At 35.9% G+C, this 15483-nt stretch overlaps 1 protein-coding gene across 2 annotated transcripts in view; it reads right to left on the reverse strand.

Annotated features, from left to right (window-relative positions):
* Window positions 1–14100, reverse strand: part of LOC127657475 (ral guanine nucleotide dissociation stimulator-like) — a 38339-nt gene extending 24239 nt beyond the window's left edge. The window contains exons 1-2 of one of the 2 annotated variants that reach the window (XM_052146280.1): window positions 13949–14100; window positions 12993–13158 (exon numbers count right to left, since the gene is read on the reverse strand). In XM_052146280.1, the coding sequence (XP_052002240.1) occupies window positions 12993–13151 (159 nt within the window). In that variant the 5' untranslated portion in view covers window positions 13152–13158; window positions 13949–14100. The other variant, XM_052146282.1, reaches the window with a different exon arrangement.
* Between the last annotated feature and the right edge of the window lie 1383 nt (window positions 14101–15483).

Consider the following 15483-nt stretch of genomic DNA (forward strand, 5'->3'; position numbering starts at 1 on the left):
ACAATTCCCAAACGAATGACTCTTATGAGGTGATTAATTTGAATCAGCAGTGAGAAAAGGAAAGCGCGACTACCACATTTTTTACAGCATAGCATCACTAAAAAAACAAATTATTCACTAAACAAATTTGATAACACTTTACAGTAAGATTGTATTCATTAATATTGGTAAACTACATTATTTAGAATGAACCAACTATAAACAATCAATTTACAGGACTTTTGGTTAATGACAATTGGTTAATTATAACATACTGTATACCAATACATTTTAAGAATAAAAGACGTATACATTAACATTAGTTAATGCGTTATGAACTACCAAACTAACAACGATCAATTGCATTTTCATTAAATAACATAAACCAAGATTAATAAATGCTGTTGAAATAAATGATATGAAACCTAATGCATTTGCTAATGTTAACAAATAGAAACATTTTTGTTAAATAATAAAAAATACATGAATTTTCTAGGACTGGACTACACAATTTTAAAATTCCCTGATATTTCCAGGTTTCAAATGTGAAAAAAACTCTATTTACATTTTAGATTTAGAGTATTACAGTAAATAGGATCTAATGTCAGTCACTGTTGAGAATAATGGGAAACCTTGAATTGTTGAAGTGCTTGAATTGTCAAGAAATTATTGTCAAAATGCAAAAAATACAAATAAATCTTAACAATCCTAAAATATTCTTCATTTTGCTTATGCAAATATAAGTTCTTATTTTATCTTTTGATTTTGGAGTGAAATGTGATCGGTACATGTTCTCATGAGATTCACCCTTTTATGTGTTGACTAATGCTGTTAAACCTGTTTGGCTGAGTTTAAAGGACTGAATGAGAGTAAATTAATACACACAGTTGTATTGGTGTACAATTTCAAGAATGTCAACCTCAAAACCTTTCCGTCAAATATACAACTCAACATGTTTCTATGTCAAACATCCACAATTTTATTGCTGATCTTAAAAGATATCTTGTTAAAAGCAATGTATGACATGGGAAATGTCTGCTAGTAATTCAAGGGGCAACACCTGTTTATCTAAAAGGGCCACCCGACATAAAACACATATTGACACAAAGATGGCGACAGGCAGTGCAGGTGTTTCGGATTTGGTGACACGTTTTGTACAGCTAGCCTTGAATCCGAAGTGTGCTAACCGTGCTGAATAAAACCTGTTTGCTGTTATTTATATATTATGAAACAGCTGAGCTGCGTTTCAGAATGTAAAAAAAATTGCTGACTCTGTGAACCGAAGCCAAAGGTGAACCACAGACGCAAATTTATAGTAGTCTATGCAGAACTGAAACTGGGCCAAAATAAAACTCCTTGAGTCTGTCTTTCCTACCAGGGAATCAAATTTGTATCAGTGTTTGTGCTATTCATGGGGTGAAATACCCTTTGATTTCATGTTTATATTGATTCAAGAAAGTTGTGCTTCAAACACATGCAGTTAAAACTGACAAGCTGTCTCCATCCAAATTTGGTTTGCTATATAAACAATAGGGTTGGGAGCGATTCAGTAAAATAAATATATATATATATATATATATATATATATATATATATATATATATATATATTTTCAGGACTTTTGGTCCTGTTAATGTTTTTTTAAGGTTCATTCTTTCACCAATGTGGATTGGACCGCATGCTAAAATACTGTGTGAGTGTTTCCTGCACTGCCACTCAGTGACACTGCAACACGTCTATTGAATCTGCAGCGCAAAACATACTACGTGACCACTGTAGCGTAATTCCCAAATGCATGATCTACAGTGCAAAACATACAGCACAACCAGTGTAGCATGATTCCAGAACAAATTACTCTTATGAGCTAATTCATTTCAATCTTTAGCACGAATTATACCGTACAACCAGTGTACTGTGATAAACAAACAAACGACTCTTATGAGCCGATTCATTTTAATCTACAGCGCAACCAGTGTAGCCTGATTCTCGAACAAATGACTCTTTTGAGCCATTTCATTTGACTCTTTAGCACAAAACTTACAGCACAACCAGTGTATTGTGATTCACGAACAAACGACTCTTTTGACCTGATTCATTTGAATCGGCAGTGTAAAACGTACAGCATGACCAGTGTGGTCTGATTCCCAAATAAATCAACATGAGTCGATTCTTTTGAATCTACATAGTAAAATAGAGCGCAACCAAGTGTAGTCGATTATTTGGATTCTATAGAATGAAACATACAATGCGACCAGTTTAGTCTGATTCCGAACTAAACGATTCTTTTGAAACTACAGTACAGCACACAACATACAGTGCAATCGGTGTAGCCCAATTCCCAAACAAATGAATCTTATGAGTCGATCCTTTGCAATCTACACTGAACAACAGCGCTACTTCTATCAGGAAGACTTGCAGACTTGAGTGAGATTTAAGATGACATTTATCTGATTAATATAAAACAGAAAAGTAATGTCTCTCTTTGGCGTAGGCCCTGCTGGCGGTCCGAAGAAGTTGTACTCGTAACTGTCATATCCTGCCGGAAATAGGAGGCAGGGGCGAGGAGCCTACCCCCGTGCAGGACGGGACTCAACTGCCGTGTTAGCACACTGAAACATCAATGCGATAGATTGTGAGCAGACTTATAAAGCAACGGCTTACAGGTGATTGGTTGGGAATTACCCAGTTAATGATGCGATGATGTAAAGCGGCTAGTCTTCCCGCTAGAACTATGCTGCGCTTACATTTCCTGGATGAATGACTCTTATCAGCCGGTTGTTTTAGTGGATAAAAAAACATACTGAACTGAATCATTACTTTTTAAGTGTGATGTGTACTGAGGCTTGTGGAACTTATATAAGATTAATTGCTGGATGGTTGTTGATATGACAATGTTTAGTTAAAGATACGCATTATGAGTTTTGTTGTAATAAGTGGTATTTAAAAAAAAAAGGATTTTATTTATTAAAAAATATTAATTGAAACAAATATTAATTAGTAAAATATCATAATTAAAAAGTGTGTAAACACCTATTTGCAAGAATCTGTTCTATTAAAATGTGAAATCATCGAATTGTTTGGTAACAGGCTGTCGAGGACACTAAATCCAATTAGAACTGCATTTCTAATTTCCAATGGATTGTTAATGTAACAGAATTGTTAAGAGTTGTTAAATTTTATTGTGATTCCCTTTCTTAATAAACATAGATATTTATATTTTTCGGTCCAAATAGTAGCACCAGGGCGTGCATCGCAAAATGGAATGGGACACCCGTTTATTACGCGATAGACGCGCATCAACAGGCGCTTCCAGTTTAGACCGCATCATTGATTATAATGGGTTTCTATCACTGTTGACGCGACACGTGGACAGGGTGTTAGCAATCACCACAATTTACCATCTACAAAATGTTCTGCTATACTGAGTCTACTTTATATCTTTGTTGTTAGGTAACACATTATGCTAAATACATTTCAATACAGTTTAGCAAACCTCTCTGAGTCAGGTCTGGAATTAACCTTAAATTCACAACATTTACACATAGATGCTTTTAGCTGCTGGTATTGTGTTGTGAAATTCACACTCACTCTTGTGTACTTTTGGAAACTTTGCATTTTGCCCTCAGGTTAAATAGGCTGTGAGTGCATGTCTTTGGGTTTCCATGTTTTTTCTCAGTCAACAGGAAGTGCACAATGGCTGTGGACAAACACAGGAAACAGGACATGCTGTCATGTCATACTGCCCTTCTTTCCCCCTACACTCTCTTATTCTCTGAGTCAAATGTTATTAGCCTCGATATTCACACGTGTTAGCTTCAGGTGAGGGTGAGCAACAAGATACCAAGACAATGGGGCAAATCCACTAACCAAGCATGCACACATATTGGTGTGTAAATTCTGCGTGTGAATGATTAATCCATAAGTTTGCACTTACATTTTTCTAAATTTCGGCTAGCATTTAATACCAACTTAAACCAAGCATAGCCTATGCAAAAACTACAGACTCCTGGTGGCATTACCATACGTTTGTGAAGTGAGCCCATAAAGAAACATTTGTAATATGGCCTTTCAACTTCAGGGCATTTCATGTCCCAGGGGTTGATTTTCATCAAAAACAAAACAAAAATCTTATTGCAACTGCTTTGAAACCTATTACCAGGCCTTCATCATTTTGTATAGATTTTATTGTTTTAGCCTTGTCCCAGAGACAGACTTTAAATGTTAAACATGAAAATTCCATTATAAAGATAAACATGATTACGTATTTAAAACTATGATAATCTAAAGGAAGAGTGATAAGCAAGGTAAATATCACTTGTTAGAAGAGTATTTTTATCGGGAGTCATTTCCAATCAAGTGAAACTCTTGTCAAATTACCCAACAAGTGTGAAAATGTTATTCAATTACCCTTAGCAAGACAAAGGAGTTGGAACTTTTATTTTGAAAATGTCATTTCCATCAGCGCTATTTCCACCACATAATTCAATTAAACACAATTTACTTTCTAAAAATGCACAGTGCTAAACCTGCTTGAAGTTGAAAACAAAAAAAACACCTATAAGATCTGTAAAGTTATTTGTATTTTTTACAAAATTATCTTTAAAATACAGCGTCCTGATGAAAGGACGTTTCTTTTTTGCTGAGTATATATATATGTACACAAATACAGTGGGTACGGAAAGTATTCAGACCCCCTTACATTTTTCACTCTTTGTTATATTGCAGCCATTTGCTAAAATCATTTAAGTTCATTTTTGTCCTCATTATTGTACACACACAGCACCCCATATTGACAGAAAAACACAGAATTGTTGACATTTTTGCACATTTATAAAAAAAAAAAAAAAAAAAAACTGAAATATCACATGGTCCAGACAAGTATTCAGACCCTTTGTTCAGTATTTAGTAGAAGCACCCTTTTGATCTAATACAGCCATGAGTCTTTTTGGGAAAGATGCAACAAGTTTTTCACATCTGGATTTGGGTATCCTCTGCCATTCCTCCTTGCAGATCCTCTCCAGTTCTGTCAGGTTGGATGGTAAACATTGGTGGACAGCCATTTTCAGGTCTCTCCAGAGATGCTCAATTGGGTTTAAGTCAGGGCTCTGGCTGGGCCATTCAAGAACAGTCATGGAGTTGTTGTGAAGCCACTCCTTCGTTATTTTAGCGGTGTGCTTAGGGTCATTGTCTTGTTGGAAGGTGAACCTTCGCCCAGTCTGAGGTCCAGAGCACTCTGGAGAAGGTTTTCAGTCCAGGATATCCCTGTACTTGGTCAGCATTCATCTTTCCCTCGATTGCAACCAGTCGTCCTGTCCCTGCAGCTGAAAAACACCCCCACAGCATGATGCTGCCACCACCATGCTTCACTGTTGAGACTGTATTGGACAGGTGATGAGCAGTGCCTGGTTTTCTCCACACATACCGCTTAGAATTAAGGCCAAAAAGTTCTATCTTGGTCTCATCAGACCAGAGAATCTTATTTATCACCATCTTGGAGTCCTTCAGGTGTTTTTTAGCAACTCCATGTGGGCTTTCATGTGTCTTGCACTGAGGAGAGGCTTCCGTCGGGCCACTCTGCCATAAAGCTGGCCGTCTGGCCAAACTGAGCTATCGGGGGAGAAGAGCCTTGGTGAGAGAGGTAAAGAAGAACCCAAAGATCACTGTGGCTGAGCTCCAGAGATGCAGTCGGGAGATGGGAGAAAGTTGTAGTAAGTCAACCATCACTGCAGCCATCCACCAGTCGGGGTGGATGGCTGCAGTGATGGTCCCCCGATAGCTCAGTTTGGCCAGACGGCCAGCTCTAGGAAGGGTTCTGGTCGTCCCAAACATCTTCCATTTAAGGATTATGGAGGCCACTGTGCTCTTATGAACCTTAAGGGCAGCAGAAATTTTTTTGTAACCTTGGCCAGATCTGTGCCTTGCCACAATTCTGTCTCTGAGCTCTTCAGGCAGTTCCTTTGACCTCATGATTCTCATTTGCTCTGACATGCACTGTGAGCTGTAAGGTCTTATATAGACAGGTGTGTGGCTTTCCTAATCAAGTCCAATCAGTATAATCAAACACAGCTAGACTCAATTGAAGGTGTAGAACCATCTCAAGGATGATCAGAAGAAATGGACAGCACCTGAGTTAAATATATGAGTGTCACAGCAAAGGGTCTGAATACTTAGGACCATGTAATATTTCAGTTTTTCTTTTTTAATAAAGGTGCCAAAATGTCAACAATTCTGTGTTTTTCTGTCAATATGGGGTGCTGTGTGTACAATAATGAGGAAAAAAAATAACTTAAATGATTTTAGCAAATGGCTGCAATATAACAAAGAGTGAAAAATTTAAGGGGGTCTGAATACTTTCCGTACCCACTGTATATTATCAGTGAAAATCATACATAAACATACATATTATATGGGTTTTACATATATTAGATTTCCATATGGGATATATGGCAAAATAGTTGAGGTTCAGTGGGAAGCCCTTATACTGTATATGGAGAAGGTTTAGTTGTGAATTAATTCTAATGACTTATCATAGGCATGCACTCCCTCCTCTAGATCCATTACAAGGTTTAAAACAAATACATCTTGCTATGCTATCTGTGTGTTTGCTATCTACTCTGCCCCTTTCAGACTTGTACAGCTAACTCCCAAACCATAAAAACCTGATATGTCCTTACCGGCTGTGTTCTCATTGAAATGCATCATAAATACATCACAAGGGAGCTATTAACAGAGAGCTATTGTTTTGATCCCTCCATGAATACCTTCTCTCACATCCTTCTCTCCCCCCTTCTTACATCCTAATCTTTTACTGCAACTTTTCCTCTTTTCCTGCCAATCGAAATTACACCATGACCATTACTGAACGGCCTCAATGATTGATGCAAGCTCGTCCAACTGTGACAATCACAATGGTGCTTAATGGAAATCAGTCAATCATTTTGGCCCTGTTTTAGAGATTCGATCAATGCAGTGCTGCAGCTTTCCCACAGTGGTTTCTGTATTAACAAAGCTGCTGACACACGGCACTGCATGTAGCCCACAGCGAATCATTCTGGGGATATAAGGAGAGTTCTGTAAACCAACTGGGTCAGCAGAGGTTGTTTTTAGCTAAACAATTAGCCACCTTCCCTCCATTTCACTACAGTCAGGGCCATAACCAAGGTTTGAAAATGAGTGAGGTCTGGGGTGGGGTGCCAAGAATTGTATCAAAATTATAATCATGTTTTTACCAATGCGACACATCAGCTACATATCCTTCATCATTGCCAGTGTTCACATATTTGACATATTTCACACTGTAGTCTGTACTACAGATGGTTTACTAGTTAAGTGTGCTACTGTTTTTGAACATAAAAGGATAATATCATGATGATCATCAGGGCCGATTAAGACTCCATAGTACTCCTGAGCATGATATAGAGTATTCTTATAGAAGATATGAGGGTTTTTTTCTTCAGTGACTCTAGTTTAAGTCTAGTCTTTTGAAGATTGCATCTATTTAGCCAGGAATACACCTCATGTATCCATCGTCTCACAATTAGGCTGCTTTAGTTAGTTAGTTGAGTTCGTCCATGTGGATGGAATCCCGCCGCAGTAGTTTAAATAATCCTTTCTTATACTCCTAATCCATCCAGTGATAATAAATAACTATGATTGTTCCATCCTAACCAGCGCTAAGGAAAGTAGCATGTGCCATGTGACAGCGGCGTGTATGTGCTGCTTCAGCATCGGTCTGGACCTCTCGACAGTATTTTACAGCCGATTAATGATATTAAAAACTTTTTGAATAAATCCTGAACTAAAGATTCAATGCACTGCACTGTATTGTGAATTTGTCTGAAATGAACTGACCTAAGGCAATTAAAAAATTGGAGTCGCATGTTGCTCATTTGTATATAGTTTCAATATAACTTTTTGAATATGAAAAATGTACGGAGGTCCAGACCTTGGTGACCTCGTTGCTGGTTACGGCCATGTATACAGTATAGGGTTGTTATAGTTTGAAAGTTTAATTTAGATTTATTATATTGTATATTTACTGTTAGTATTTTAGCTGTCAAAGTTAGTGTTAACAGATATAATTTAAAAATGTTTAACTTTTTTAAAATTTCTTAAAGCCATCTAGTGTTATTGCTACTTAGTAGCATTTTTATGATTAAATAAGGCAAGTTTTGAAGTTTTCACATTTAATAATTTAAATCTTTATTTAATAACATACAAAATGAACTGACCTATAATTTTTTTTTTTTGCCATTTCTATCTTATTTTAGTTCATTTTGAAGTCATGAAAATGTATTTTAGTTCAGTTTTAGTTTTTCCCCGGCTGATCTCGTTTAAATTATGTGACTGTGGCGAAAATTTTTAATACGTACTTCCTCACACGTATTGTGGCAGTTCCAAGGTGAAATGTCCACTGAGTGGTGCTGAAAGTGAAAGGTCAAAGGTCAAAACATGGTTTTGTTTAAATCAACAAAACCTCCCTCCCTACCTTAAACCTAAACCTAACTGAAAGTGTCATAAAAAGCAAATGTGAGAAAAACACAATTGCTGAAGCAACCACGTAATTTTGTGGTGATTCTAAGACATTTTCGACTCGCGTGCTCTTCAGAACTTTGTAAGTGTTTATGAACAAAAGTATTGAATGAACTGATAACATTTTATGAACTGATAATTTGCAGTTTTACACATTATTTGTGTGAAAGTCAATAAAAGTCATTGTTGTTGAAGCACCTCTAGTGTTCATTTCACAGGAAATTGCTGTAATATGTAATGTACAACGAGATGTTTAGAAATAATTTAGCAAAAAAGTAGGTATGGTAATGTGATTCTACGAGACCAGATTGATTTTTCCAGTCATGTTTTAATTTATATTTCACTTGACTTAACGAAAACATTTTCATTCAGTTGCCATTTTAGTTTTCATTAGCGGTAATAACATTACTCTGTGGAAAATCTGGGTCAGCAGAGGTTGTTTTTAGTTAAACAGTAATACTCTCCTAGCTCCCTCCCTCCTTCCCTCTCTCTCTCTTTCTAACTTTACACCCTTGCACGTGAGGAAGTTGCGCTGTGATGACTGCAAACATGTTTTGAGCTACAGATATGCATCCTGCCACTCTCATTAAAGAATCAGGGGGGATCAAGTTTCATCCTGTTGCGTCTCCTCTGGCCTTGCTTTTGTGTCATCTGAGCAAGTCCCTACAAAAGAGCCAGTGTGTTTCATAGTGGACTTTTCTTGCATTATTTACCAAATACCTCAGAGCTGGTCATGTGATCTGAACAGGAGGGAAGTTACTGAAGTGAACTGTTAGAGCAATTGGGGCTTCTGTTTTTAGACCAGGGATCCCAAGTGCTGAATGAGTCGAACCTTGGTGTAGCGACTTCTAGTCAATACTCAGGATGTTGTCACAGGAATCAAAGACCCCATGAAATGGTTTGATGTATTTCATATTGAAAGGAGAAGTTGGAGCAAGACATTTTAAAGGGATTTTCCTTTTTTTTTTATTATTGTTATTAGCTATTTTAACATTTAATAGAGCATTTTATTAGACACAAATTTGGATACGCTTGTTAGTGCAACAAGAGTCATGAATATTTTGCTCAGTTTGTCCAGAAAATAAGTTTTTAATCATGTATCATCTAAAAGTTAATTTTGTCAATGAAGCAGTAGGGATGCACTAATCTGATACTTGGATCGGTATTGGCTCCAATACTGCCGTTTTTAACCAGATCAGATATCAGTCCGACAAGCCTGATTCAAATCTGATACTGTGAGTTAATCATGGTCGTTACCTTCAAGCTCCAAAACTGGCATAAAAGAACCATAAAAGCATTATTAAGGTAGTCCATATGACTCTTGCATTTTTAAAGTCTCTTAAAGACATAGCGTAGCTTAGTGAATTTTAAAAAAAACATCTTCGTGGAGTGTCAAAATAAAAGCCCCAAAGTTTTAAAGTTAAGAATTTATGACTGAAATACATTACTATTGTGTAATATAATTATAATATTTATTATTATTTTTAGTGTTGTTAGTATTGTTATTATTAATAATAAAACAACAATAATAATAATACAAATATTATTATTATTTTTTATTATTTTATTATCATTATTATATATCATGTAATAATGTTAAAAAACTAAATATATTGATTAATTTTATTTTAAATTATAATATTTAAGTTGACTGGGTTCCAAAAACATAACTGTGATAGAAAAGTGGACCGATATCCTATTACAACTAAAAGTGAACAAAACAAAAAAGAGGTATAGATATTCTAAACCGATTAAGAACAACAACAACACTTATATCAGAATCTGTATCGACCGATTGAATTGTATTTGTTCTGTAGCTTGTCAAGTTTCTTTGTACTTTATTATTACTGAACTGTTTAAATAATTGTAATACATATTTTATATACATTTTTATACAATTATTTAAATAGTTTTATGTTTATTTAAAAATGTAATATTGTCAATTGTATTTATTTTATAAAAAAATATAAAAATATTACTTTCAAATAATATTTAACTTTTTAAATATAGCAGTTTGTTATATATATATAGCAATAATATTATTGTGGTATCGACTGGTATTGTATTTAAATTGGAATAGAGAAATTTAATTGGTATTATCGACTACTGAAATGTCGGTATTGTGACAACCCTTAGGCCAATGTAATAAGCTGTTGTACCCCATTTGAAAGCTCCTTTGATTTTACGGTGACACTTACCATGTAAGTAAACTACTGTGACATGTAATCTCATGTCAGCAGCTGATGGTATATAAACACAAAGCATTAGAGAATACCAGGTGGGGTCACAAACAGCAGTGTGTGAGGGCTTTTGCTTCAGGCTGATAAGAAACTCACTACCCCACAGATCGTCTAAAACACAACCGTTAACTCAAAAACAAACACAAACCAGGTCAAGTGGAAAGCACCAGATCAGTGTATTTAAATTGTATTAAAGGGATAGTTCACCCAAAAATGTAAATTCTCCCATTATTTACTCACCCTCATGATATCCCAGGTGTGTATGACTTTCTTTTTTTTCGCCAGAACACATTTTAAGAAAAATAGAAAAATATCTTAGCTCAGTAGGTCCTTAAAATACATAAACATCATCGATAGGACATCTCCTAAAGCAACACGATCACTATTGGTGTGAAAATGAATAAATATTTAAGCACTTTTTAACTATAATCCATCGCTTCCATTAGGCTTCACGAGAGGAAGGAGATCACGTGGTCTCTCGTGTGATGTATTTGCATTGCCATGATACAGACGTAATCTCACGTTCTCCACTCAATTGAGACATCCAGGATGAGTACACAAACACACCACTGTGAGTAAATAAACAGTTCAGATTTAAACCAAAACCAACCAAGATACTGTAGCTACAGCGTTCCTCCTTCTCACTTGTAAACAGCGCTGCTCTCCCGGCTGTGATGCACGTGCCTCAGTTCTGGCGTGTTTCAAATGTCAATGCGATTACCTCAAACGCGCATACTGCTGCAGAACGGAAGCATGATTTAGAGTAGTACTATATATATATTTTTCGCACCATCTTGATCAGATCGACATCTTGTAATTTATATGCTGGAGTCATATGCATGACGTTAAGCTGACTGTCTGTGATTTTTGGAGCTTCAAAAGAGAAATCACCATCCACTTGCATTTTAAGGACCTACTGAGCTAAGATATTTTTCTATTTTATGTGAATAGTGTTTCTATATAAATGTGTTCTGGTGAAGAAAGAAAGTCATACACACCTGGGATATCACAAGGGTGAGTAAAAGATGAGAGAATTTTCATTTTTGAGTGAACTATCTTTTTAACTTTCAGTTTGGCCTCTTCATATTACCAGTTAGTAGTAATGTACAGTAAAAGAGCATCTTTAAACTAACATTTGCAGCTTGTTTCTTGCAGTGTACCCTCTCCACTCAATGAGAACCGAGGAGCTGTACCTGCAGTTTTAGTATGATTATAACAAGCTTGTAAATGTAGTTGATCATTTAATGAATAAATTATGTATATATATATATATATATATATATATATATATATATATATATATATATATATATATATATATATATATATATATATATATTATAGTGTAACAGGAGCCAGCTGGTAGATAGCTGTGCAGTGTGTAAACCTCACTCTCCTGACCTCAAGAGGTGCACTAGCGACTGATGCTAGAGCCTGTAGCCTTTAGCCTCCTTATTAGAGCATTCTGGAGACGCTGGTTCTAGTCCCATATGGAGTGGGTAGATCAGGAGCATCACAATAGCACTATAGTATTTTGTTATTTATTTTTATTATTTTAATTATTATGTTATAAAATAAGATAAGGTACAGTAACATGATTAAGAGACCAGCTTGGAGAAACCAAATGAACAAGACAAGAATTAAGAGGCCTAAGAATTATCTTTCTAAATTACATTTTTGTTAAAATGTCCTGTAGTTATTGTTTAAAGTATTCAGGGTCATAAATGGGACTGAAAGTGACATTCCATATATTTCAGATGTGGGGGCTAAATGCCCCTGATTTTTTTTTTAATCTGTAATGTCAATTCTGTGCCCATCAACTGTAGTTATGGGTTTAATGCCTCTATGGATACATGTAGCTATCAGTGTCCAAAAGGCGAGTGTTGTTGAATGTGCAGCTAAAATGAAATGGTTTTTGACCATATACAGTAGAAAGCTGTGTAATACAACATAGTGGATAGACAATACTTTAAAATGAATTCTAGCAGAGAGTTTATTGTGTTGTGATAACGCGCATTATTAACAGCTAATTTTGTATTTGTTGTTGTTGTTGTTTGTATTTGATTTAGGTACACATCATAATTGTTCGTATTAAGAAATGTAAGTATTTAACATACATACATGAATAACACAGTGTGCTTTTATATGGTCACATAAAGGTAAAAATGCATCTGAAAAAGAATATGTCAATAATCCTAACAATTGTTATGTAATGCTGTTCTGATGTCATCATTGTCTGACCTGTGTGGGATCCGCCCCCCTGTTTTCATTCATCTTCCACAGCTGATCAGAAGACCCGTCGGCTCCTGGCTGTAGGGGCCGATATCCAATGAGGGGCACATCTCTCGAACCCACACCAGGCAGCTCTACACCAGATGTTTTCATACTACGGGGGAGCATGATGACACTGCAGTCCCAAAGACAAAGGTAAAGTGATTCAGAGATGAATTGACAGCTCAACAGTGACTTGTTTGCTCTGGTAGATCATTTGTTTTCATCATTTACATTTTTCTTTGCCAAGAGAGATCCTTGCATTTGAATTGTTGCCCCTCCCCTTTCCCCTGTCCTTCACTGGTATTTAGATTAACATGTAGATATATATCTCTTTCAGGAAGAGAAGGATAGAGAGAGAGAGAGAGAGAGAGAGAGAGAGAGAGAGAGAGAGAGAGAGAGAGAGAGAGAGATCTCACCATAAAACTATGTGCCACTGACACAATAACATCAAAAACTTACAGATCTTTTAAAAAAAGTGCATAAACATTATGTCTAAGTTTTTGCAGCAGGGTATATCTAACAACTGCTCTTCTGAATAGCGTCTATTCTATGGTCAGGAATAAACATTTATTAGTGAAAATTACAGTACCAGAAAAGCTGCTCACAAGGCTAAATAAGGTCCCTTTCATCTAACCCTAACACTATGGTGTTATTATGTGTTATTTTCAGTTTCTTGGATCTGACTGGGAAGTATCTAAAAGAATGGAAGCGTAACATTTGAGATAATCTCGAATGATGGTGTCCCAAGAACATTCGGCAATGTTATTAAAGCCACTTTTCTTTACGTTCGCATACACTTACACTCGCTTCAGCAATCATATCATCCTCCCTCAACACGTCGCATTGGAGGAGAAACATTCGAAAGCAGAAATACCGGGCTGAGACACTGCGCCATCACTCCGGACCAATGCGTAAAATAGTACCTGTCCTGTTAGGAGAAGAATATCATGTCCATCCGCCCCTGCGTTTAGATTCCTCGGAAGTCAGAGTTTGTGTCCTTACATATCTCCCTCCTGCTTCGCCCGTCAGCGTTTATCGCTCCGTTGAAGGCAGCGAGCTGCGCGTGTTGGTGAGATCTCTGCGTTGGTGACGCGCAGGCGGCGCGCTGGGCGCAGTTCCTGTTGTCACTTGCAGCGCGTTTGGCCATTGGCTTGACTCACTGGGTGAGGAGCGGCGCCCGGTAAATTCGTTATAGTGTCAGTGGAGTGTTTTATACTACATGCGCTCGATTGCGGTGCGTCGCGTTTTTTTTGACGCGCTGCGCAGCTGCACCAGCCACCTTATTTTCTCTGAAAAAATAATTATTATATTTTTGCAATGCATTTTATGAGTGCAATGTAAAAACATACATATTTAGAATTGAATTAATGGCCAAAATAATAATAATAATAATAATAATAATAATAATAATAATAATAATAATGGTGTAATAACCCTGGTGATGATTATCAATAAATAATTTTATTTTTTAGGGAATGAGACATTTATTAAAATCCAATCAAATCAATTGATGAGTAAAATCATAAATAAGATTTTTGAAGTAAAAACATATTGTATTTATTTTGAAGTGACAAGGTAAAGTCACTTCAAGATATGTTAATACTTCCATAAATTAGATGAACATTTCAAACATATTTTCTATTCGTTATAACCTAATAGGCTAATTGATTGAATTCAATCTCTATTCATATTATTGTATATATTCATAGGCCTGCACAGCAATTGAATTAATAGAATAAGTTTACCTTTCAGATGAATCTCTTTGACTGGGATTCTGTTAGTTGATTTACCTGTCATTGTTCAGTAAGTTATTCAATTGTTCTACTAAACTGGCCCCAGGTGGGTGTCATCGTGCCCCAGTAGTAGGGTAAGATAGCCCATTTTCATTATAATTTTTTTTTATGACAACAAAATTAAGATGTTCCTATTTATTTCCATTGATAATATGTTGGACGATAATCATCCTGTACATGCTAAAAGTTAATCTATATATGTTACAATTTCAGATTAAATGAACATTGTTTTTAAGAGGGGCATCTTACCCCATCTTACCCTACATTTTCAGAAAATGGCTAAATATAGTAAATAGTTAATAGGAAATAAAAATCCTGTCATCATTTACTTACACAAACTGAGATTGGGAGAATGTTAACCTCAGTCTCCATTCACATTCATCATCATTTATTTCAAACAATAAATGTAAATGGTGACTGAGGCTGTCATTCTTTTGGGGGGGAACTATCTCATGGCTTTAAATGTATATTCTGTGTTCGATACAAGTTAAGATCAATCGATAGCATTTGTGGAATTATGTTGATTACCACAAATTTTTATATTTTATAAAAAGCAAAAATGTAGGTTAGAGTGAGGCACTTACAATGGAAGTGAATGGGGGCCAAGTTTTGAAAGTTAAAATACCCACTTTTCACAAGTTTAGCAACAATATGCGTGTAAGCAT

This window comes from Xyrauchen texanus, chromosome 17 (assembly GCF_025860055.1).
Source record: "Xyrauchen texanus isolate HMW12.3.18 chromosome 17, RBS_HiC_50CHRs, whole genome shotgun sequence".
NCBI classification, from domain to species: Eukaryota; Metazoa; Chordata; class Actinopteri; order Cypriniformes; family Catostomidae; genus Xyrauchen; species Xyrauchen texanus.